At 36.6% G+C, this 27504-nt stretch overlaps 1 protein-coding gene across 1 annotated transcript in view; it reads right to left on the reverse strand.

Moving 5' to 3' along the window:
• The window catches only part of LOC120628916 (histone deacetylase 4), a 109529-nt gene that overhangs the window by 35194 nt on the left and 46831 nt on the right, over positions 1-27504 (reverse strand). The window contains 1 exon segment of the mRNA XM_039897586.1: positions 14541-14591. Coding sequence (XP_039753520.1) covers positions 14541-14591 — 51 coding nt within the window.

The raw sequence follows: 27504 nt of genomic DNA on the forward strand, positions 1-27504 counted from the left end.
TCTTAAATTGTTTTTTGTAGTTGAATTTTAAATCCATAAAACCGTTTTAAACAAGGCCACGTCCACATAGCCCCGTGCACGCGGAGGCCTATAAACAGAACACCGTAAAACCCAACTGGCCGCTCCACATCCCAAAACGTAACACTATTTTCGCTGTAGAAAATAGGATGACTATATTTTAAGTATTCATAGAGAGTTATGGATGTTTTATATTTGTAAGTAAACATTTATTTTAATTTGTGTATGAGTATATTGTCCTCGCCTATACTCTAAAAGCAAAATGGAAGTGGGCTGGTCATGTGGCTAGACTAACCGACAATAGATGGACCCTCAGGTTAACGAAATGGCCAGGCCCATCAGGTAACCGTGCTAGAGGTAGACCGCACTATCGGTGGGAGGACGACATCAAAAACGTGGCTGGACCAAACTGGATGCTGAAAGCAAAAAACAGGCAGCTCTGGCTGTCTCTGGAGGAGGCCTTGACCTTGAAAAAGGGTTCTTCATAACGGAGTTTTTTTTTTTTTTATTGAATTATTATAACTATTATTATATACCGGTTTTATAACGGTTTATTTATTTTCACTTTATATACTAAAAATTAAAGATAGTGAATATGAAACTATGTATATGTATGAAGAAATAAAAGGCTTTTTTATTTTTTTTATTTTTATTTATTTATTTATGAGTATATTTGGATCTGGCAAGTAATTTAGCAAGCAAGCAACTCTGGCAAGCTGCTTAAGCTTCTGTTATCAGAATTGTCTAAAAACGAAAAAATATTTTTACAATCCCAATAATTATGCCATATTACGGAAGTTTCGTAACTCCTAATAACGAACCCCCCCAAACCGAAGAATTATATCCTACGCTATTAAAGGCATGGTCGATTTTAACATCGCGATTTTAGACAATTAGATGAAGAGAGTAGTAGTTTCTAAAAAGGAGCATAAAATAAATTCCATTTAAGCTTTTTTAATTTTTTATATTGTCATAACAGAAACGAAAATGAAATGTCAGCGTGTTTACAATATAATAAATGACGGCGCACTAGTAATCTAATATTAGATTAATATTAGTGTGTTACATAAGTAGACTGAGTGAAGAACACGAGTTAGTTACCAAAAGTCTGGTCGCCCTAGGCCAATATATTTATTTCTCGATGGGCGTCCGTCCGCTTCTATTTCCAATCGGCTAAATGTAGCCGCCACCGGAAAGATTCAGCTTTATTCCTACGCTTCTACTTTGAAACGTATAAATTTACTGCTTCAGGGAAATGTACACACACGACACACGAATGTAATGTAAAACATGAATGATCTCGCTATCACGGTTTTCAGTTAATTTTCTCTATCTGTTTTCAATCGATTGTAATTTCTTTTGGCTAGCATTGCTCTAAGTATACGAATAATTTATTCTCAATTTTGTCATTTTCCCCGCTTTTTCTTTTCATTCCAATTAACGCCAAGTTTATTTCTTTTCTAACTCAACTCATTCCGGTGAAATAAACTGTCTGAAGCCAGAAGCCTAGATTTCAACTTGCAAAAGCGTCTTATGAAAGTCTCAATCTAAATGATTTAGCCCTCCGAAGAACAGCCCGGCTAAAGACAGTAAAAATACAGCAAGACAACTGAACGCCGCGATAGCTTATTTGCCATCTTTGGGATTATTGATTTAGTCTTGATATACTTGTTTTAAGAATATAGGCCACTTGGGCACAATGTGAAAGTTTTTTAAATTGCTGTAATCGTGGGTGGTTCATAATTTTAAATTTTAATACGAAGTCAAATAAATGTCACTGACCTACGAATCGAAATAATTATTAGGTACCCACTGACCTCGTATTCAATTAAAGTCGGCTTAGTGGTGACAGTTTACAAGATAATTTCAGGGACTGCAGGTGGAATACCTACTTGCAAAATAAAGTTTGTTAAAGCACTCTTTTTGGCCTCAGCCGTAATCAATAAGTCTATAAACGTTGCGAAATAGTATTTACTAAAAACATTTTTAGTCTAATGATATGCCAGCGTACTATAAGCAACAAACACTGAAGTGATAATGATATAAAAATAACACATTCAAATATATATATATAGATTTTAGATATATATATATATTTTTAATTCCAAAAGTTAGCCCTTGACTGCCATAACATCTGTTGGTAATTTATGACGCCGTTACCAACTTTGAAGATGGTAAGGGCAGTTATATTAAGCCCCTACCCCTAATCAGTTTCTACGCGACATCTTACTGAAACGCTAAATCGCTTAGTGGCACGTCATTGTCGGTAGGGTGATAATTAGCCACGGCCGACCAGACCAAACAAAATTCAGAAAATATTAATTCCCAAAACCTCTGCCGGGAAAAGAACCCGGGACCTCTCTCTTAAAAACATAGAGCTTGCTATGAGCGTCAAAAAATGAGTGACTAATTAAGCATTTCAACCCGCCACCCATTACTGGAGCAACGTTGAAGGTCTAAAACCCTCTCACCCTTGAGGGGAGCTGCGTTTAGCAGTAGAACATTAATAGGCTGAGGTTAAACCTGTCCGAGAACACAACATATATCCAAATATACAACAGGAAGGGCCTTGCGAGTAAACAATCAAATAAAGAAATAGCTCGTAAAATCAAAGTTCGCGGAACTCGTTTGCCGTGGAGTTGCGAGTTCGAACGACTTTCTTCTGCCAATTAAATGCTAAAACCCGCCCGGCGAGCGGCCCTTCGGACGGTCGCCGTGGGAAAGTGTGTTCACGCGCCACTCTTATATAACATATTTAGCCTTTGTTACAAGCAGGAAGTGCTTTAAATAAGGCCTCTAGTCACAAGGAACACCTGAAACACAGGTCTATACCTAGCTTAGGGACAGTTAATTTCTGTATATCCACGTTAATTATAAGAATATAAGAATATAAGTTTATATTATTATTATGAATTATGTTTCTAGTTCTTAACCTATAAAGATTTAAGATCCAAATGTATACTTGCATACCTATACTTACTGCTAAAAAGTTTTTTGTATCGATATAAGAACACATTAAATTGAACGTATTATTTAATATCAGAGATTATAAGCGCGATTTTTAGTTGTTGAGGGAGGTTAAAGGCTATATAGCATCACGCTACGACCTGTTGTTATTACAGCTAGTGGCATAAGTTAAGTGTCAAGGTCATTGTTTTTATCATTTTCAAAGTCAAAGTTAAAAATATCTTTATTCAAGTAGGCCTAAAGGTGGCACTTTTGATGCGTACATTACATGGGAATTACACGGTAGTGAGATGATGGCGATTACTATATTCGTAAACTTAAAACTAAAGCTACAAGGGTTCCAAACGCGTGCCGGTCTAAGAAGAAGCCCAACTTGTGGATTGCCGAAGACTCGCACAAACTCCCGACACCCCCTCATCACACAATCACGCAGCAGCCACGCGCTCGGTCAGCTCCGCCAACTATTCGAGGCATGTCGCACGACAGTTGTTTGTACACTTCGCATACGACTCAACGGCTGTTTTGATAGCGAAGTGAATGAACAGCCTAATAATTATATTTATATACTTGTACATAAACACTGTAATGACGCAAATCAGCGCTTTGAATATTCCACTCATCATTTTATAAAGATATTTGACATATTTTTTTTATCCCACTAAAAGTTAGTCCTTGACTGCAATCTCACCTGGTGGTAAGTGATGATGCAGTGGTAAGATGGTTCCGGGAGTATTGCAGTCATACCCCTAATCAGTTTCTACGCGACATCGCACCGGAACACTAAATCGCTTAGCGTCACGTCTTTGTCGGTAGGGTGGTAAACAGCCACGGCCGACACCTCGCACCAGATCAGACCAGAGAGCATTCAGAGATTATAAATTCCCAAATTGCCCCTGCTGGGAATCGAACCCGGGACCTCGTGTTTAAATTCACAGCGCTCACCATTGCGCCAGAAGGTCGTCAAAAATCAACGGTCCAAGGCCGCTTGTTTCCAGCCACTCCCTCCTTTGGTATCCTTCCATCTAGATGGGGGCACGTTAAACGTAACGTTGGTTGACTTTTCATTGTACCGATGAAAAGAAAGTCTTGAGCTTCTTTTCATCGTTGACTTTGTAAAAACCCTACATTCAATACATTTCTGGAAACTTTTTTTAAAATCATGCCGCACTGCAAATGTAAAATCGATTAAAATTATATGTAGATTACATTCGAATACAGATAACGCGATCGTGCAAAGAATATACTTCATTTAGAGTTTTAATAAAAATAAAACTAGCGGCCGGTCAATCCATAAGAGGTATAAAATAATAACCAAACCCAAACTGGTATATACCATGATAAGACTTAAAAGGAAAGAGAAACAATGGCAACTTTCTCAAAACCCTTGAACATAAAAAGTAAATTAAGATCCAGCCAACAGTTCAAGCATACTATCCAAAGGTATACTTTACGGACTTACTTTTACAGAAAGAGGCCAACACCGTAACCGAAGGACTTCTACAACTGGACTTAAAGGCAAAGACCAAATAATCCTTGCAAGGAATCTCTACAAGGATTCGGATCGGAAAGGATCTTTACAAGGATTTCAACGTCGCAGCTGTGTGTGGTGACGGTAGATCAGAATACAATTGTCATCACCCTTACTCTTCCCGCGGGTGTCAAGTGTACAAGGCCACTAAGGTAATATAGCGGAGAACGGGCAGAAGCGACCTCTTTATTACTACCATCATAATGAATGCGTTCACCAATCCGTGTGCCCAGCGTGGTGAATATGGGCAAACCCTGCCGTAGATATAGTGGGAGCTCTCACTTTCGTTTACTTATGCATTCTTTGAAAGGTTTCGTATGAGCAGAGTTCAAAACTTATAACCTTTAAATAATGAATACATTAATTAATGTAGAAGACAAAGATGAATCATTAAATTCAAAATTTAAAATTCAATAATTTCAAATAAGCACTATTGAAACGTAAAGTTGTCTGTTCGTTGTGACTCTACCACCGGTTCGGAAGGCAGACTCTACCGAGAAGAAGCCGGCAAGAAACTCAGCAGTTGCTCTTTTCCAACATAATTTTATAATTTAACAATCATTGTTCTATCTTGAGTGAGATGAAAGCGGAGCAGCTAGTTTCCTTGTCATTAAGAAATTCATCAATAGTATAGTGTAGTATTAAAATCTTATAACACTGTCTGTGTGAGTGATGAGAGAATGAATTAGTAACAACGTTAATAATATAAATAACATTATAAAAAAATAACATTGTTCGTAAACACTTTCATCACAGTATGGTAACCACAGCGAAACGGTTTTCCGTCCGCCATCAGAGAGATGGTAGTAATAATTTACGACAATCTAGTTTGGAGTAACTGCGCAGGAATGAATCACGCCTATAATTAGCCGGCTAAAATTAGCCCATACAAAGACTACAGCAAGGATTCCAGTTGACTCACAGCATGTGAACACTCTTTGTCTCTTATGACGATATTTTTATTTGTTGACCTCGATTTGGTACTGTCCCTGTTTTTATGAGGTTGCAACTGTTAATTATAAAATGATATATAATACCAATATTGTAGTCATTAAAAAAACAAACAATACCCTATTGAATAACCCGTTCTCTGTGCTACTACAACCATAGATAGATAGATAGATAGATAAATTCTTTATTGCACACAATTAAGGGATAAAGATTAAATATATTGAAACCAGAAATACAAGAAAAATAAAAATGCGCAAAGGCGGTCTTATCGCTTTAAGCGATCTCCTCCAGACAACCCTTAATGAAAGAAGAAAATGATTATGGAAACAGGAAAGTGCAATTTTTTTAAATATGTCGTAACATAAACTACATCAACTATATATAACATAAATAGCATATACTATATACTGCGATCACCGACCCGTCTGCCCAGCGTGGTGTTTACGAGCAAATTGGATTGCCTGAGAGTTCTACATAATGTTTTAAAAGGCGAGTGGAGTCCACCAATCCGCACAGAGCCAGGGTGGTGGACTACGGCCTGAAATCCTTCTCATTGTGGGAGAAAACCGGTGCTCAGTAGAGGGCCGGTAATGGATTGATGTGATGATGATGATGAGTCGTCTGCGACTTTATGTGCCTAGAATTGCTAATTTCCCGTGGGTTTGAGTAACAAAAAAAATTTTAGTACGCACTGCGAAAATCTTCCGTTCGCTAAACATAATTTCGTGCGCATTATATTCAGCGTACGGAATCTCACCAACCCCGCACTGTGTAAATAAACTTCATCACGATATTTAAATATTTCCGATAGGGGCTATTTCTTAGGGGATTAAAAACCTATCTTCCTAAATCTCAGTAAGTGGGCTTTATAGTTTCAGAGATTTCTTTATTCGATTAATATCCAGTTGTACGTACGTATGTAGAACTTCACTTTTCTAAATTAAAAATAAACATTATATATTTGGAAACGAAACGCAACTTATGGCCGTCAAATCAGCCATTAATAAAATCATAGTCATTTCGTTTAGTCAACTGAAATCTGGTAAAGCACTTAAAAAAAACTTCGTGGAAATACAAACAAGTAGATAATGATCAGAGCAATAAATAACAGTGGAACCGAGCAAAATAACAAATATTTTATTGAACATGACAAATCCCCAAACGAAACTTATAATTATAATTTTATTATTCGCTTACGAACGGACAACTTATCAAATCGGACGGCTCAAGTCTATTAATTGATCTCGAAATTGAAACTTTCATTTTATTGCAACACCCAACCAATCCTGCAGCTGGACACAACTGTAGTTTTACTGACAAAAAAAATCGCATCCGCATCGTGTAGCACAAAAACATTTAATAGTACCGATGTCATCATCATCCTAAGAGGTCGCCACTACTGGACAAATAAAAATTCAATTTCAGTAATTATTTATACATGTAGTATCACAGGCACTTCTGAAGTACCTATCTATAATCTAAATATATAAAATTCAAAGTTTTGACTGATAATCAACGCACCGCCTATCCGCTGGGGTTAGAAACTTGAAAATTGGACAGTTGTTTCTGTTATGATATCGCACATCAATAAAGGATTTTACGAAAATCCATTACCACGGGGGTTAAATAGGAGTTTAACTCTGTCATTTTTCGAGTTATAGCCATTAAACTTTGTATTTTAGCTCTTCAAATTCTATAAAGAAATGTATGACATTTTTTTGTACGACAGTTTTTTGGAAATTCTTCCCCCAGAGGAGTTAAATAAGGAATTGAATACGACGTTAAAATCAACACATACCCTAAACCGCTGGTCCTGCGGACATGAAATTTGGAGTGTGTTTTCTTTATGAAGCGTAGGTGTTCACTAAGAAATAATATTTAAAAATTCCATCCCTAAGAGAGTGAAATGGGGGGTTAAATACTTATAAAGAAACTGTCCGTCGTACCTACGTTTAATATTTTTTGGAAATTGGTACGTTTAATATTCAGGGGAAGCTTTTATATCGACAGAGAACACAAACAGGTTCATCCGTTAACTTAAAACTAAAACTTAGAGGAAGCGTTCTAGAAGAAAGGGGTGAGAGCTAAGACTGCGCTGCTCCAATACGTGCAATAGGTTTTAACCATTATCGGCAAAAAGTGAGTGACAATAACCGTAAATATTTTCGTAGTTAGCATACTTTCCGAGGCAAAGGGGAGGTTCAGAATTCCGGGCTGGTACCTAATTTCTTGATATAACGAAACTTCAGAAATCAGAAAATCCCCATGCGAAAATCAAGGTCTCGGGTATCGAAACCATATCAATATAAGATTTCCAAAACATTAAAATTTTAAAGTGTTATACCTAAACTAATTAAATTTGTTTTCGAATTTCATTATTTGTTATACTGAAATGTAAAACACATTCACATTAACAATGTCAATTTTAAAGGAAAAATTCCCAGTTGGTTTACAAAATCAATTACGCAGTAAATTTTAAACGAACTACCGACTAAACAACGTAGTGTAACAAATATCTTAATTATTGACAAAAATGATTTGAAGAGGCAAAAAACGTGTCGACTCGCGACAGTTTATTAGTTGTAACTCGTATCCAGAATTAGTTCCAGCTATAAATACGACGCCGGAATGCGTCCGTTTATAGAGCCGCAACCGAGGCGGGGGAGACGACGCCGCTCTCGCAGCAGGTCCACAAAAACTACCCTTTCCACTTGACACTCTGAAACATCACGCTTTTTTATCCTAACGTCATTGATTAGGCAGCTAATAGCTTTTTTGTTTCATCTTCATGGTCGTTCTTTTTAACGTCCTAATAAATCCTTAGCGTGCCTTGTATGGCTACTACTCTACTAAAGTTATCAGCAAACAAACTCTGTTTCGCATTTATAATATTAGTAGGATAGGTAGGTTAGGAAAAGTTTTCTGTAATTTATTCCAATGCCTTAGTACCAAATTTTTATCATAAATAAAAATACTAATACTATGGAAGTTGGGGTTTTATTTAAGATCAAGAGTCAAGAGTTTAGCAGATTGTAAAAAACAAAATGGTTTTCAATTATTGCTGTTGCTTCCACGTTGATTATAGCCCGCGCATATTTTCTATTAAACCCATTTGATACTGTACACTGAATGTCCATTTTACAGATTCATGAGAGACCACAGCATTAACGTTTTTCCGTTATAAGCGGATTCTTCGCAGATTTGGCAAACGGTAAGATGAGTTGCAATATGCTAACCGATGTAGTTAAATCACTTGGCACGCGGGCCGACTATTAAATTGAGTTTGTTATCAATTAATTCATTGCTATATTTTCAGAACCTTTATATATTTATCAAACCCTTTGTTTCTTTCGACAATAATACAATATGAGGCAATAGGTACCGATCTTTTATTATTAGATTCATAACTGGATATGTCAGACGACAATTTCATTTTACGTGCCGATAGGTAAATGTTATTTTTATGTTAGTAATATTTGCTTGTATTTAGATTGCATTGTTACTGCTTTATACTATAAAGTACTAGCTGTTGCTTACGAGATCGTCCGCGATTATTTTTGGTTTTTATTATGTCATATGGTCATCTCCAGAATGCAAACTCTTTTTATGTGAAATTTCAAATAGATAAGTTTAACGGTCAAGCCATGCATATTATAACTAATGCTACTTTTAAATACCAACTTATATCAGCTTTTCCCGGAAAGATATTATCCTATTTCCATCCATGAGGAAAATATGAGTTAAATTTCATCAAGATGGTTTTAACGGTTAAACTGAACATAGGTAAAAAACAGACACTCTTCTCAATACGTAAATATTTGAATTATTTTCGAATAAACTAAACTTTTATATATCGATCACACCTCCTTCACTAATAATCAATTTTAAATACGATTTGATAGATGGTTTATCTGTGACGTAGCCATGTATGTAAATCGAAAAGATAAAACTATTTAAAGCTTTTCCTCATCACGTTTAAGATAACGAGTTGGGAAAACCCAACGTAAGCTTTAGATAATGATATCGATTGATATAGAAAATGTTAAAAATAACAATATCATCATTCAATTCTGTGAATAAACAAATTTAGAGAAGCAACTACGTTCAAATTATGTCATATTGTGAAGATTTACATTAAAATATCTACAAACTAACAGACCTAAACTAAAACTTGGAATAACTAAGGCGGCAACACCTTACTACAAATCTTTTCTGGGTAGAATCTGCCTTCTGAACCGGTGGTAGAGTCACTAAAAAACAGACTGACTTGACGTTTGAAAGTGCTTATAAACTAGGCCTACTTTTTGAATTTTAGATTTGGAATTTTTTGATTTATTTGTACAAATCCAGTCTTAAAAAAATAAAACGTTGAATCCTCGTCAAAGTTTCTTACTAGAACACAAGTTTGTATGTGGCGTTACTAGAGTTAAATATTTTCTTTAAATAGCGAAACACGCAGTTACAAACGGTTCGGTACGGTACGGTAGAAACTTAGTTCAGAGCAAAGAGTCTACAAAAATGTGTGATAGTCTAATATGTTTGAAAAAAGATAAATGTATGTGTGTGTATGGAATCACAATCTAAAGTCGGACATCGCAGAGAGTTAACAAACTAAACGAATGCATTCAGCATGAAAATAGAATAAGAGACTAAAAACAGATCATCGCAACCTGTTCTCCTCCCCTCGTTGCGCAGCGCACATCTATCAGCGGGGAGGGATGGTGGGTTATTTTTGACCAACAAAGGCTCAAACAAGTGCTGCGCCGGCAGAAGCTAAAAATAACTTGTTCGATACTTTCCCACTCACGGGTTATTCTCGGAGGTGGTTATACAAGGGGCTATTTCGGGCCCGTTTTGTTTAGGTGTTGCACGATTTAACCAAGCACGGTTTTGTACGGATTCAGTCCAGAATATTGTTTTGGAAAGTTTTTTTGATCGCATGATATTATGAAAGAAAGGTTTCTAAAGTACAATTCAGTTAATGCAAGCACTGGACGCTACAGTACTAATTTCATGTTATTTGCTCAGGAATTATTGCACCTGGAGTGTAACCTATCTATACTAATTAAAAATGTATAGTTTTGGATTTAATTGAGGATTTTCGGCACAGAATTTTATAAGATCTTCATATAATTTAAATTAAAACAACTAGATGGTAAGGTCGTTTGAAAGTTCTTACAAATATCATAACTGATCAAGATTTTATGTAGATTACTAGTCTAATCGTAACAAAACACATTGAAGCTCAAGTTTTTTCGTTAGATATCCATTTGTAATTCAAGAATTTGCAATTTTTTACATCCGTTTTACTAAACAGACTACATTTTTTATCATATTAAAAATACTTATAGAATTTCGTGTAACATTGTTAATTCTACGAAGTAGTATTATAGTGATGGTCACCTTGAATTTAAAATATTCTTATCAAAGTAATTCACTGATATTAAAGATTGTGATAACAGCTATGGAGTGCGTATTCTATATTAAGTCAAAGATGACGCGCAGCTAAATATAGCGGCGATGATGGGCACTAGAATGTGGAGGCGGGACGAACAAACAGAAATTACTAAACACAAAATACAGCATTCTGTTGACTTAACTGAAAGTGGGCGCATTTTAACGCGAATTTTATTGGGATTATACTTTGTTTGCTAGGTAATATAAGTAAGTATCCATTTTGGTAAACCGCTAAAATTGGCTGTAGTCAAAGTTATTTTGGTCTATATATTATGTTAAATAGAATAAGGACAGATAGGACTTAAATGTAGTTAAGTCATCGCAAAATAGCATTTCATTGGATATGTTCCGAAACTGGTGTCTTGGTACCGCTGAACACATTAAACACGTGTAAACTAATCCCAACTGAATTTTCGCTCGACTGTCAAAGTAATATCAAAGAAAAGTTACCCAACTTGACGACTATAACATATTTGTAGGTGATGAATTATTTTTATTTTAAAGTACAGACTGTACTCAGAATGCTTATTTTTAAAGTTTTGCGTAACACCGGATATTGTATCGACAGAGTTCAATGAATTCGTACCAATTATTGACTATGATTCAATTTAGGCATTGCAAATGTCTGCATCCTACAAACCGAAAATCATAAAAAAGGAACCGAATGAGTAACAAAGAGTGCGTGGAAATTGAGTATAACGAATTTTTACTTATACTACAAAAGGGAAGGTTAACTGTATTATAACATCAAATAAACTTACAAATCAATCCAATCCAAGGCGAAGGCAAAAGAACTAGATTTGTCGCTGACCCAACTTGAACTAAAAATGGAATGGAATAATAGTAACAACTACTTATCTCAACAGCTGAACTATTTATAACCCACTATCGTAATAAACATTGTATTAACTGGTTAAAATAATTATTAATCTGGTCAAGTGCGAGCTAGTCCTTGGGGCTTATCGTTAAAGGAAGTGCTTGTTGCTAATATAGAATTATCTATCACAGTTTAGTTGAAGATGGTGGCAACTTCGGTGTATGATTAGATCGTTTTTGATTATAGACATTGGGCTCCGCAACACGGTAAACGAATCCCTTCAACAGGGTGCGGAAAGGTCAGAGGTATCTGACCTTTAGAAACTGAAAGCTGACCTCTAAAAAGAAAATAACATAAAAATATAGCGCGGTTACTATCTGATCATGCCCGTTATTAATATTTCAGTGTTTTATTAAATACTTGCCAAAATCATTACATTTTTTATATAACAAAACGTTTAAATAGGTAGGTATTCCATTTATTTATTGACTTCTGGGGATGTGATTCATTTAAAATACTTGATAGGGGCCAGAAAAATAGCAGAACTATGATATTTTTAAATAAATCAGCAGTAGGCAGGTACTTTAATCTATAATATCATGCCACGAGTTTGATACTCTACCAACCCACATTGGAGCAGCGTGGTGGGTCTATGCTCTTCAACCCTCTCTCCTGTGTCTAGTAGAAGGATTTTAGTTGGCTGATGATAAAGTTGAACAGTCAAAGCTCAGTTCAACTTGTACCACGTGGACAAATTCTTTTCTTTACTTTAAAACTTCATTTAGTTTTTATAGACCAACAAGCGTACCCAGCCCGCTTCGCCGGGCTAGATTTTGCTTTATTTTATTTAAACAATAAACTTACATCATTAAATTTTTAATTTAAGTCTCATAATATATTAAATCATTTATTTCTCTCCGTATTCATTCTCTTCTATTCTCTTCTCGAGCGGGTGAAGATCATTATTTACACCCATGTACATCCCACAATAGAATATCATCATAGTAAATAAAAACTGTATTTGACAGTTCAAAAATAGAAGTGCTCCGAACGTCACCAAACTTTACAGGATTACTCGCCAGGTCAATCCAGAGATTCCCTGAAAGTTTCATTGAAATCAGTCCAGCCGTTTCGGAGCCTATACGGAACATACCCACACACTTCTCTTTTTTATATTTAGATAGATAGATAAAGCAATAATCTCTAAAAAAAAAACTTGCCTTAAACTAATGAAAACGTCATTAGCTGGCACAGTTAATTTAAGCATTTCTGCGACCCGCTACCCATTTTTATTGCGTCAAGTTGAGAGTTAATTGTTGTTTGAACCGCTGAGTGACATTTTAATGGGTAGTACAGCCTACGCAACGGAATGACGTCAAATTTAAACATTGCTTTAATTTATAACTAACGAAATAATTAATCCTTAAGTTGTAAAAGTTAGTAAAGAATAATCGCCAGATTCCTAGAAGATCGCCAACTTTAGGAATTAATATTTTAATATTCATTTAAAAGCGATTATAGGTCTTAATACATTTATCGACTCAACACCGTTTCATCGCTAGTTCCAGTTAAGCTTACGATATCGTAAAAGACTGTCAAATTGTCGTCAACAAGTGGACAACGCGTCATCAACCAAACTAAAGCTTAGCATCGATTATCACTACTTCCATTCTTGCTTAGTCGAAGAGTCGTTTACGAGTATGGAAATACTTGAACATAAGAGTAAAATGGATTATTTGCATTGCATTTAGGCTCAAATTTGCCTACAATCCTTTAGCTTGGTCTTTATGTATAGCAAAAATTAGACGCACAAGATTTGCGACTCTAAAACGAGTGATATTATGTCCATTTTACATTGATGATATCGAGTTTAATACTCGAATCGATAGGTAAGCGATGGTTGGGATGTTAGGAGTGGCCAACCTGTGCTTCAGTCGTCGGCGACTATTTCCACAATTTTTACAAAATCTTCAATGTCGCAATGCTCAAATTTGAATAGAGTTTGTTTATGGTTGTCGTCGGATCAATATAGTATGAAAAAGGTACCATTTATCATCAACTTTTCGCCTCGTTGAGTTCACAATTTTACACCAACATCATCATCCTGATAAAAGTACCATTGCAGAGCTCAAGCTCTTTTAATAAACAAACAATACAGGCTTTGTCCTACTACACACGGTGATAGCCCACTGGACTTCGACTTCACTTTCGAGGGGGTGAGTTAGAATCCCAGCACGCACCTCTAACTTTTGTAAGTTATGTGCGTTTTTAGCAATTCAAATATCACTTGCTTCAACGGTGAAGGAAAACATCGTGAGGAAACCCGCATACCTGAGTGTTCTCCATAATTTTTTCAGAGGTGTGTGGAGTCCACCTATCCGCACTGTGCCAGCGTGGTGAACTACGGCCTTAACCCCTTCTGATTGTGGGAGGAGACCCGTGCCGGTAATGGGTTGAAATGATGATGATGATGATACTTATTGTATTTTTTATCCTTTTGAGTCAGTTATTTATATTTTTTAAGCCACTTAAGCCTATTATTGCCATATTATTAAATGTCATGCTTATACATTATTTCAACATCATGAGGATACCTACTGTACCTACTGACAACAAAATATTTCAATTAATTTGAATATTAATAAGTTATTCTCAGGCATTTAATGAATTCAACATTAATCATAAATAGCCTGGTTGTATTCTTAAATTAGCTATTTTAGCATTGGCAGTTTTTTATGATTCTATTTTTTGTTTATTTTTTATCATAGCCAGAATAATAATTATTAATAATGTTAAGATTACCTTCGTCAAAACTATCACGATGTTGTCTACACATTGCGCCATTCGTATTACCTGAAACAAATAAAAACAATTTTTTGTTATGTATCTACTCTCTCTATCTTAATAGAGAAAACATTTTCAGCCATGAGCAGCTATGAACAGGGCACGGTCAAAGTTGCCTAAAATCTTTATTGAACGACATTAATTGTGATTAAGAGAGATTATACCCAAAAATTTGTTTCGTGTTGATCCTACAACATTCCTTCTCGTTGCTTAGGTCAGAATGCAGGAAAATGTCCACTAAAACTAGTCAAACTAGCGGTGTCTAAATGCTGTCGAGTAATTCCGCTTTGCCAAAAGCCTAGTTAGAAAGTACAACGCAATTAGAACTATTATAGTTCTAGAATAGCTCCAACGGCTTCTAGGAGAAACAAATTGTGGTTAGGAATGTATTACGACTAGAATATTTCAGGGTTCTGAACTGAAATAGAAAGACCCACACTGTTTGGTCGACAATGGTCAAATCAGCATCTCTGACTGTCAGAGCGTGGCTATTTCTAAAATACACTAAAATACACCGATTTAATTGATTTCCGCGTGCGCGTCGACTGCGCTATTTCTGGTCGCGACAAGCCATACCAAAATAATCCGACTATGTGGCTATGGGTATGTTATTTTTATAACATTGGCAGCCGAGGTGATTTAAGTAAGTATATACCTTTGGTCGTAAACTCTCAAACGGCTTCCAAGCTTACATCACATAACCCATGTGCTGCCCTAATTTAGATAAACGATTTGTATCCATTTTTTAAACATTAGATAATGTTTAAAAATCGTCAATCCCCTTAAAATAATGCAATTTTATACACCTAGAATAATTTTAATATTGTTGAACAAAAAAAAAATAGTAGAGAACATGTTACAGTTTTCTTTTGGAAAATTTAGCATTGACAGAGATAGCTGGAAAATATCTTAGTTCTATAGAAAATGATAACTTGTGCTATAGCGAGATTGAGTATTAGCTACAGTTACATATCACACATAACACATCGGGTTGTCGACGTCAAGTGATGTAGGTTATGTCGCGCTGTGCTGCATTCATTCAGCGGCGACATGAGAGCCAGCGCGCCCAAACGCAGCTGTCCGCAGCTAGCTGATAACGCTTCCGGCGAGGTTGTCGCCCTTCCGCCCGCTATCGGTCAGCTTGGACGACTTATCTTTGCCGATGCGCTTCTGTGGGACAGTTGCAGTGCTCCTTTCTTAGGTCCACAAACAAAACTTCTGTTTCCCTTTACGGGGAGACTAAGTTCCCATAACTTTATGAAGTTACAGGCGTTTTTAATTTGAGCACTTTGAAAAACCTGCATGCTTGAGAGTTCTCCATAATGTTCTCAAAGGCGTGTGAACACCGCACTTGGCCAGCGTGATGGATTACGGTTTAAACCCAACCCATGTGCCTCGTAGGTCATGGGTTGATAAAGGAAATATAAATCTTCAGTGCGCAAACGTCTGAACGTAACTGCGAGAAGAATGTAGTAAAACACTAACGTAAAGAAAAATCTGTTTTTAAAGTGGCTATATAAAAACTTAAACCGACACTTTCGGCACTTTACCGAGCACTGGGCACCGAGAACACGAAATCAACAAAAGATATTGAAATAATAATTGGCAACATTTTCAGCGCATGGCCGGATTACGTTTCCGATGATCGTATCAGTTGCCTTGCCTCCACTTTGCCTCATTAAAGCTAACATGCGCGTGCGCCGGTAACTTTCCAACAAATGCAAATCCTCCGATACTATGCAACGGAATATTCCTCTACGTCGAAAATGTAAATTAAAGTAGGTGTATCTTGGAACTAAAACTTGAATAACAACATGATGGGACTTACCTACTCTTAATTTAAGAACAAAAATTTCGTAACCAACCAACTGTACATACAATATAGTGAGTAGGTCATTGGTAGAGTCATTGTAGAGTAGGTAGTTAGGTATCTGTATCCACGGGCGAACCCATTCGCACGACACTTCACAGACTTAAAACTAATATATAATTAAGTAATAGATTAATAGTTATTATATTCTGATTATATACAGAATATATGTATGTGTAGTTCTGGTCAATAAACATATTATATTCTATACATCACTGTCCAAAGCAGCGGTGCTAGGAGAACAGTGCATTTTCAGGAATATAATTCCCCATTATATTCTCAAAGGCGTGCGAAGTCTACCGAGTCGCCCTTGACCAGCGAGGTGGATTACAGCCGCAAACCTCAATCTTAGTCGAAACCCGTGCCCTGTTGGTAATAGATTGATAATGATGATTTTTATAGAAATTTATGGCACTGACTATACATTAAAGATTTGCGATCAACTAAATAAGCACCATGCCGCTCGATACAACGAGTAACCAGTAGCATAATTTGTCTAACTAATAATTGCCTATTGTAGTGTTATTTTAAGTACAGGAAGGAAAATCAATAGATTAACATTTAAACGCAATGAGAAACACGAAAATAAACACAAACCAAGGCTATCGTTTATTTTAAGCTCATGGTATCGGTTATTTGTTGAGCAACATTACATTATGTAGGTATTGGCAGTCAGATCAATTTAATACGTTTTCCTGCACTAAAATAGCTATTTATCGAGAGTAATTAATAGACCCGCTTGTTTACTTGAATTTATGTAGTATTAGGAGTTATAGATGTGATACAAGTAGGTAATTCTAGCTTGTGGTGCAGTCTGCTAACCAAAAACTTTGTAGTACCTTTTCTGTTTGATCTATTTTTTTTTATTTTGCAAACTAAAATGTCAACAGTAAGATACGTAAAAATTCAAACTTGTATGTCTTTTGACTTAAGATCCATCCATCTACAATTTATATAATTTTTAATAATTAATATCTATTTAAGAACAAGGTGTCCCACCCGCTGGAAATGCGTGCATTAAAAAAGTATTAAAAAATTGTAATTCACATTTACACAATACACATTTTTGTTGCTACTTTCTTTCGGGTTACTAATTATGTCAAAAAGGACATAGTTTCATTTTTGTGGTGGCAGCAGGCTGGTAGCGATAATTCGAATTTTTGTAGGAAGACTTCATTTATGGGGAGGGATTATCCATTCCCCGAAGCGATCAAAACACTGATCAAAACTAAAGAACAATGTGACCTTAGAAATGCAACAAAATGCACGGCACTTCACCGGTGAGAGGCATAACGCGTGAGTGCAGTTGGCTCCGCCCGCACCGATTAATTAATTAGCTGTTACGAATGAGTGCCGATATCGGCGTGACCGAAGCAGCTCGCAAACGTGCACAGTGAGCCAATCAATTAAATCTACCAGGATCTTGAAAAGGAACCTTGGTGTTGACTGCAGTCTGGTTATGGTTCTGTAATTGTTTGATATAGTAATGATTGACGGGCCAAGCAGATAACTCACCTGATAGAAGTGTAAAACCATCATCGCCTATAAAAAGAGCAACACTTTGCAGGGCATGCAAGGAACACAGCCACGCTGCTAGGCGGACCAGCTTTGCCACAAAAAGGTACACTACTCCTGACATTTTCCCGTTGAATGCATCTATCAGTGTATATCCGGCTCGAAGGACCAGTTTTTAAAATATGTCACCTAAACTTTGGTTTAAGCCTATATTGAAAATGAGATAAATTATACACACCAAGACACACTACTTAATCGTTTTTTTTCGTTTGTACACACTGTGTACTGTGTAGTGTGGGTTTGAGTGTTTACAATGTAGGTTTTGTTTTATAATTAAACTGCTTGTTCTAAACAAACCTTTTTATACTATTATTAATCTACTGAAACTTCAAAGAACAAACCTGGACTCTACTTTTGAAAATTTTCCCTTCAAAAGGAATTGATGTCAAAGTCCCAGTGGAAAACTCGAGCATATTAATACGCGATAGGTGACGTGTGACATAGATATTTGGTCGGTGGTAAGATGAGATGCATTAGGTCGTCGCCTTGGCCGCGATGCACGGGGCACGACACGTATTGCTTGTCGGCAGACGGTGGGTCGCCTCGGCCTCACGCATTTTGCGCGGCTTAGAGAACAGATAAAAACGTTACTACACTTCCAACGAACTGTGTAAACTGATCGACTTGCTTATCTTTACAGCAACACCTAAAGAACCAATTTTTTGGGTCAGTGACCCCTCCTCTTCCTCTGATTTTAAGGTAGAATAGGATTAGGCAATTGTAAATGATGTAAAAAACGACGATTGTTAATGCGAGATTTCGTCCGTCTATTATTTACTCAACTGCAACTATTTCAACTCTGTTTGGCTCAACAACTTTATCGACCTTATAGAAATAGAGATAGCTTGCATCCTAGAGTCAAACTAATGTTACTTAAACGCAGAGAAAGTTGCTAGCAGCAGCTAGTAGATCAATGTAATATAAAATAAATTAATCGACTGCTACGTAAAGGCTTGCACTGTTAATTAAATACTCATGGAAGTCGATGTAAAAAAATGAGTATGCAAGAACAAACAGCGTTATCTATCAATAAGCCTACGAGAGTTCCCACGTGCGGCATTAGCTACGCTTTAGACGCCAAACAAAAAGGCCATTTATCTCAGCCCTGGATCTGTCGAGCGCCGATCAAATTAAAGAGATCTTAATCGTTAGCGATGAGTCAGCGTGTGGAGGTCAATCGCAGAGATCTCCCGAGGGCTGGGCGCCCGTAGCCGCTGCCTCGCCACCCAATTGGCGAGGTGCCATCTCGCGTCGCCCAAGACAAACCGACAAGCCGACAGATGCGGAGTGCATGCTTGCATTCATTTGCGGTTCAGAATAACTAGCTGCACTGCTTTCGATAACGAGGAAAACTACAGCAGGAGCAAAAGGTCTAGTTCCTCTTGTGCGACCTAGATGTTACCTAAAAAATATATAACGTGTTGGGACAAGATTTCAGTTTAAGTTCTGTTTCGTAGGTTTAGTTGTTTGCCATCTCCGCTTATGGAAACTGGTGATGACGAGTAAAACTTGAAAAGAGAGAACTACTAGAGTTAAAGATCACATAAGAGAGTGGGATTGAGAACTGTGTGTTGACGCCTGTTCCCAAAAATCTTATGTTTAGACAAACATTTAATTTCTCTTAATTTCAGTTCCCAGCTGTAGGACATTAAAATCCTGTGGAAGATGATAATTTCAATGCCATCAAGGGGCTTGAAGATGGTAAATCTCTTTCAGTAGTGGGTATTATTTTAACAAGTGTTTAGGCAGGTACCAATTTTTTTACAAATTCAATTTTTATTTTATGCCCGTTGTGTCTAAACGTAGGCTTCGCCTATCCAATGCCTAATGATTTGGGTCATGTCTATAGAAAAACAAATATTTCACCAACTCTTAACTATTGGTAACTATTGGTAACTAATGGTGGTAACTATTGGTGAACGGTTGATGTTTGCCTAGCAATCTCATTAGATTAGGCGTTACTTCTTTAAGCCTTGCCTTGATCGTCACTAGTGGCAACGGGCATTAATGATATAAAGGTGTTTCATATGAAACTGACATTTAAATTCAAATTCAAAATTCATTTATTTGAAGTAGGCCTAATTAATAAGCACTTTTGAAACGTCAAGTCAGTCTGTTTGTAGTGACTTTACCACCGGTTCGGAAGGTAGATTCCACTGAGAAGAGCCGGCAAGAAACTCAGCAGATTGCTCTTTTCCAATTAAAAATTCAAGTTTCCAGATTTTAAAAAAAACATCAAAATCAACACATTCATACTAAAATAAACAAATCATTCATATTAAACACATGGAGGCGAGAACGTCTAATGTGTTCTATCTCATTATCTCGCCGGCTGAATCCTGTTTGTGTCTCTATGGACTTATTTTTCGTTTCACCGAGTTTGAAATCACAACGATACTTAAAGAAGTTTCACTTCGAAAATACTACTTTAAGCAACGGTAGTAAGCTCACTACTCAACGCGAGCATGCATTAGCCTGTGACGCATCGCCTTAACAGCCGTGACACGTATCAGGTGTAACAGCGACGTGCGGTCAAGTACAAGTCCATTGCACAACAAATATTCAGCTGAATAGAGTCACGCGTGTTTTACGTCCGCTCGGGTGCCAAGCACGCGGCGCAGATTGATCGCTGCTCGTGTTAACGCGGTGTACCAGCGGCATTCCTGCTACTCACAGCAGTAACAGCCCACCGGCCACTGTGTGCCGCTTTGTAAGATTTGCCAATCGAGGAGTCGTTTTTGAGTTTGGAAATACTTGAACATCGGAGTAAAATAGATCTAACTCGGATTAGAGTAAAGCTCAAATTCTTTTGCTCAGATTTTTGACAGAACGTTTGTAAAACAAAAATCAGAAGTACAGGATTTGCGAATCTAAACCCAGTGACATTAGGTCTATTTTACTTCTGATGACAGGAGGGGTGCTATAGCGATTACTCACGAATCACGATGAAAACAGCGAGATTTCAGACTACTTTTTGGATTAGGTGAACAGGAAAAGTTGTTGAGAGATTAAAGAATTTCAGTGGTCGAGCTATTTTGGAAAAATCTGTATAGATTGCAGCTGATGTGATAAGAAGTAGGTAAAACATATGAATAGGAAGGAATAATAGTCGTAACTAGTTTAGTGATACAGTAATTTAATAATAAAACCTTTAATATATAAATAAATTTGCCAGATATTTTATTAAATTGATAAGGATTTTTATTAATACGCTAATAATTATTATTTAATAAAAAAATTGATTTCAAAAAACAATTAAAATTATATTTGATAAAGAACCACAATGTACATGACATAAGTTGTACTGCTGCATTGCATGCTAATACTACTACCCTACTGCATTATACCTACTGCATTATAATATATAGACTTCAGTCGTATCGAACGATGGCAATAACTCCTACCTCCCGGTATCTTGTCGTTATTAGTCAAATCCTAGATTTATATAATGCCATGGAAGGGATATTTGTTTTTAATCATGCAAATACAGCAAAAAAAAAATAAAGGAGTTTTTCTCTTTACTCTTATTCTGCTTGCTTTTTTTTGGAGCCGGCGCAACAAGTATTCTTCCAATCACTTTTTTCGACTGACAGCTCACTATCCACTGTATTTCGCAATACATACATTAGTTTCTTAGATCGTCTTCTTCTACTCGTTTATCTGGCGTTAGAAACAGGTAGATCGATATTGCGTCACCGATTGACGATTTTTGTGATTTATGAGTTTAGTTTCCATAAGTAGAGAGTCAAACTGCACTTATAAATTGTATGCATTATAGTGCAAATCAAACACGTAAATAAACGCCACTCGTTTCTAAAAACACTTCAATTAGTAAATAAGTAGAAAAAAATAAAGTTTTAACACAATTTTTGAAGTTGTGCCATCATTCGTTCTGTCGTTTTTAGTGCCAACCGACTTCAATTTACGTGAAAATACTAATAGCTACATTTCTAGTTCTTTTTCAAGCATTTTATACATTTTACGCAATTATCCCACGGTAAGTAAGTCTGTTTGCCTCCACGGCAGACATACCCATAGCTACTCGGCTCGGTCTGACAGATTTAATCGAGGACACTTTTAGCTCGTCTACGGTTCGCCCCATACAGGCATAGCTATAAGAGCCCGTCGGCTATTTCGGTTAGTCTATAAACGGAGAGCCCGGCCGGGTATAATTAGAAATGGCCAAACGCACCGATGCTCTTCGCACTTGATTGGATGCCGGCCAGGGGCTACGGGTAAGGGTTTTTGCGCCTGTAATAAACTTAGTCGGCTAAATTTCAATTGATTATTACAGAACTTCCTATTATAAGGTTATGTCGATTTCTTGATAGTTAAATGTCCTAGTTTTTGTGAATGGGTAAAAAACAATGCATTTTAAAAGTGAATTTCAGTGTTTTTTTTAACACTTAAGGTATCGTACATTCTCTTTCTTGATTATGATATAAGAGAGTATAACGCATTATGTCTATTAGACTATAGTTAACGAGTGGAACAGCTAGTTTAATACAATCAAAGTAGTAGCGGATGTTATCGCAGAATACAAAGCGCCCATACCAGCACAACAAATGGGCAGCCAGTCAGCCTTGTGAATGAATGAATACACTTTTATTGTAACCACAGAGAAAAATAACAAAAACACAAATAAGGTAGAGCAGGTTCAACGGACAATGATTTGCAATGTGACTGACTGGCTGCGAGCGAAACTCATCATCAGCGATTGCTAGTCATATTTGGCGAACAGTGTAATAAAAATAATATTTCCAAAACCGGTTTTATGTCAGACAGGTGGTGGGTCGTAAAAAAATAAGCCGAATTAAAAACAGAAAGTCGGTTTCAAAGACTGAATGAAATGTTGAGTTGACCCCACATAACTAGAGATAAGAGCAAGAAGAATTGTTTGCGTAAGTTTAACTTTTTGCAATACCTAGTTAATATTTTTAATTGGTCTTAAACACATAACTTAGCGTACACAGAAATAATCTAGCCTCAACCTTCGATGCAACCAAAGGCATAGGTAAACCAGCCAAAGGCCTTGTCGTTGAAACTGGTCACAAACATCTGCATCCTCTGCGATTAATGAAGCGTAAACAATAAAACAAAACATAATCTATTACCAGAAGTGCAATGTTAGTATCAGCTCATTCCGCTCGGAGTAACTTCCGCCGACACGCGCGCCCGCCCTGTGCCTGCGCAAACTTCCGCCCGCCCACTTACTTTTGTACGCACACATATGAATGTGAAAATGAATAAATCAACATTGGAACCCACTGCTGGCCACAGCCTTCCTCTGTCATGGCAGAGAAGGAGTTTGGCAAACACAACACTGCCTATCAAATGTCAGTGGTAAAAACCAGGAGCTGTTTTTTTTAACAAAAACAACTTTTTGTCTCGGTAATTGAACGTGACCTTGGGATCTGTAGTGGAACTCGCTGGACAAACGAGGCAGACATCAGAAATTTATAAACATATTGTATGTAATTTGCGTATAACGCGTATTATTGAAAAAGTTTAATACAATTATTGGTTCTTAAAAAGTTAAATATTTAAATTGTTAAATAAAAACATTACTTTGGTCCTTAAAAGGTTAAACATTTAAATTGTTAAATGGAAACATAACTTTGATTTATTCGCTTACATAAATGGGCATAAAAGTCAGAAAAATTCGTTATTGTATTTTATGTTTTTGGAAATATTCGAGGTCTTTTGGTTTTTAAAGGTTTTTTGTTGGTTATCTTGTCTACAGAACTCGTTTTTATAACATTACCGTTATTGTTATCGATATGGTATTGTTTATTATTCAAACATGGACTTGAGCAAAATTAGCAACTTTGCGAAATGAGAAAGGGCAGTAACGACACAACATCACAACAAAATCACGTATTGATTCCCTATAACTTGCAGAGCAAAGTAAGCTGTCAATTCCAGTAACAAACATTCGTCATCATCATCAACGGGGCTCGCGAATGGTCTATTGGATATTACAATTGATATTAAAAAATACGCCGAAGCCCATGAACATAGGCTACATCATCATGTAAACATCGAGGCGATCCATCGAGCTCATCAGTTCCTCGACAGTATGGACATAGTAAGAAGACTCAAAAGGCTAAGCCTTTTAAGCTAATGTAGTGTAGTGACATTATAAGATTACAAGAATAAAGTGTCTCCCATTTAATGAACGCCTAAGATAAGTTGGACCTAATTCTTATACATAAACTGATATATAAGTTTGGATTAAAAAAATGTTACTAATCACAGGCGTGCGGAAGGAAATAATACAAAATCATCATATCACCCCATATGCGTCCCGATACACGGCACGGGTCTCCTCCCACATTGAGAAGGGGCTAAAGCCGTAGTCCATCAAGCTGGACCAGTGCGAATTGGTGCACTCCACACACCTTTGAGAATATTATGGGGAACTCTTGGGCATGCAGGTTTCCTCACGATGAAGGAAATCACCGTTTTAGTAAGTGATATTTTTGATTGCTTAAAACGCACATTACTTGGAAAAGTTAGAGCTGCGTGCTGAGATTCGAATTCGGCGCCCCGAAAGTGAAGTCGAGCTACAACCCACTGGGCAATCACCGTGTCATAATCAGCAGAACTAGGGCATACCACCCTCAAGCTTGAATCTAACTAATGGCAGCTATCAAAAGGATTATTAATACTGTCCTTAATGTTAATCATGTGATCACATTTATGTGTCCATTTGAGGTAAAAGGAAATGACTCTTAACCTCTTGGGACTAGGATACAGATTCACTTGTCAGATTGTCGGTGGTTGTGTCGGAAACAGGACACGTTCGTTGGCGCCAGGGTGTCACGAGCCTTGTTTCCAATCGATTGAGAGCAATTCTCTTGTACTCGGATCATCAATTCATATTTATGTATAAGCAGTTTCTCGATACTCGTGCCGCGAAGCGAATGGAGGCAAACTGAATTTCCTGAGGAATAAGATATGTTTAGCTGTCCTCTGAATCTGAAAGAACCATAAATTGTACATACAAGCCGGAGTTTAGGTTGGTCAAACAGATAGACAAAAAAATCTAAAATCTTATTAACGGGTTACACGGTTTAAATAATTGAAGGCAGTTATTTCAGACACTATTAATTTGTATCGCTTGCCATATTTAATTTTTGAGAACATGTAACGTTTTGAGTTATGAATAATAAACACAACTAGAGTCAAAAATAAGAGTCAATACTCTGTATATAAACAAATACTGCGCGTGGTCGCATCAATGTTGTCATAGCTCAAAGGTATACATAAAAACCATTATACGCTAGATGTTTTTTGTGCATGTACCAAAATACTTTATGGAATACTTAAAACATTTCTGCCGCAACCAAAATTGGAAGTAAAAGGTGTTATTTGGAAATTTATTTAGTGAAAACAAGGTCGCAGGTTCGCATTTACGATACGATATATATTCGAAGTGGAATTATGTTTATGTACTGTCATTTCGAAAATCGTTGCGCACGAAAAAGTTCACCGACGTATTTAATTCAATTGCAATTATTTTTGTAGACGCTCAATCATGGCAATCAAAATAATCTTCTGTGTTGAGTCAAGATATTGCAAACAAAGATATACAATATACAAAACGTTTCATTTCCATGTGTATATAACTAGTATATAATGTACGCTTAAGAAAATAAATTTCACTTCACTTTTTGCAAATGAAAAAGATATTAAGAATGTTTTGTGTATTACATTAAAGTGAAACGAGCATTAATATTCATAAATATTCCAAATGTCAAGTCGATGGCCTAGTACCTACTTATTGAAATATGTTGTTGGCAAAGTCAAACCTTAAGGTATATAAATAATTTTGTACCATTTTGGGAACAGATTTCTTGATAACGTTTCTGCTACGTGCCGCCAAGATGTGGAAAGCCCTCCCGGCAACTGTGTTTCCCGCCACGTATAATTTGAGTACCTTCAAGGCTAGATCGAATAGGCTTTTTCTAGGCAAGCGTGCTCCAACCTAGACCTCATCATTGCTTCTTAACGGGCATGATTTTCGTCAACCGCTGGCCTATCGTTAATATAAAAAAAAAAGTTAATACTTCAGAGGCTTTAGAAATACATTATTTACTGTCCCTGAGACTTATCTGTGAAACCTAAACGCTAACAGATTTTGAGTAAACCATTCGACAAGAAATCAGATACAGCCCTAACATCACATACAAAATTAAAATCATGTCATTCCTGACACTTTAGGTACGCGTTGCATAGTGCAGGTACTATGTGCGTGCGGTCTTTTATCATCAAATTGAATTCGTTTGTATGGAAAAATAAATATGCTTTATTTGTTTTAATAATTTTTACACGGTGATTCCTTATGAAATATACTTATGCATCCTTCAATAATATTTCGTAATTCAGTTACAAGTTGCATATATCTAAACATATATATGTAACGCAATAAAGAGTTAGAGGACACTCGCACTAATACAGAGCAGTGGAGAGGTCAAACAAAAAGCATTCCTCGAACATAATCAGTAGCTTTTTCGGGGAACACAACTAAATCACTAAGCGGACAGCAAAAAGTAATATTACTTGATGTTTGCGGTCAACAGCGGAAACTGTACGTTACACTGAACTTTGCGTTAATATGCACGTTCCAAGGTTAGTTTTTTTTTCAACTAACAGTAGCCCGTGATTTTGTTTGCGCAAAAATTAAGAGTACTGGATAGAAGCAGGCGTTACTTTGCGGAAATCCATGATATATTATCAAAAATAAGCTTAATTTGCTATACTCCGCGAAAAGCTTTAATTAAGAGTACGTTTTCCCGTATTACGCGGTATGAAATGTGCAATAATTTCACTGAGTTTTTTTTTTTACTCATTAAGCACTTATTTGTCATTTCATCTCGTGGTAAGTAATGATACAGTCTAAGATGGTAGCGGGGTAAACTGTTACAGAGTTATATGTATTAAAGGTAGATATATAAAATATAATACATGTATAGCAAGTATGTTAACATGGGGGTATGAGACCCCCTTTTTGTGACAGCTCGTCCGGGGAAGTACTATCGCCATGTTTATTTCTGCCGCTAAGCAGCATTGTTGCAATGCTGTGTTCCGGTCTGTCGTTGTCGGTGTAATTACAGGCACATAAGACTTAATACCTAAGCCTCAAATTGATGTACACCGGGCGGCGTGTACTTATTTATGTACACGCGTAAGATGCTATACTTCTTTAGCGTACCAAGATAACAAACATTTTAAAATTTTTATCTTACTCCTTATTCTACGTTTGTAGAGAAAACGACACTAACAATAGATAAAAGGTATTGTTTGAATTATTGAAAGTCAACTGTCAAAACTTTTTTAGAAAAACTAAAATGTTGACTATAGCTAACTCCATGGTGTGGTTTTTTGTGACGGTGTGCGCGCGCATCGCAAAAATTTACTCTCACCATTTTTCCCTAACGCGCCACAAGAAGTATAACTTCAAAAACAATTTAC

Source organism: Pararge aegeria, chromosome 13 (assembly GCF_905163445.1).
Source record: "Pararge aegeria chromosome 13, ilParAegt1.1, whole genome shotgun sequence".
NCBI classification, from domain to species: Eukaryota; Metazoa; Arthropoda; class Insecta; order Lepidoptera; family Nymphalidae; genus Pararge; species Pararge aegeria.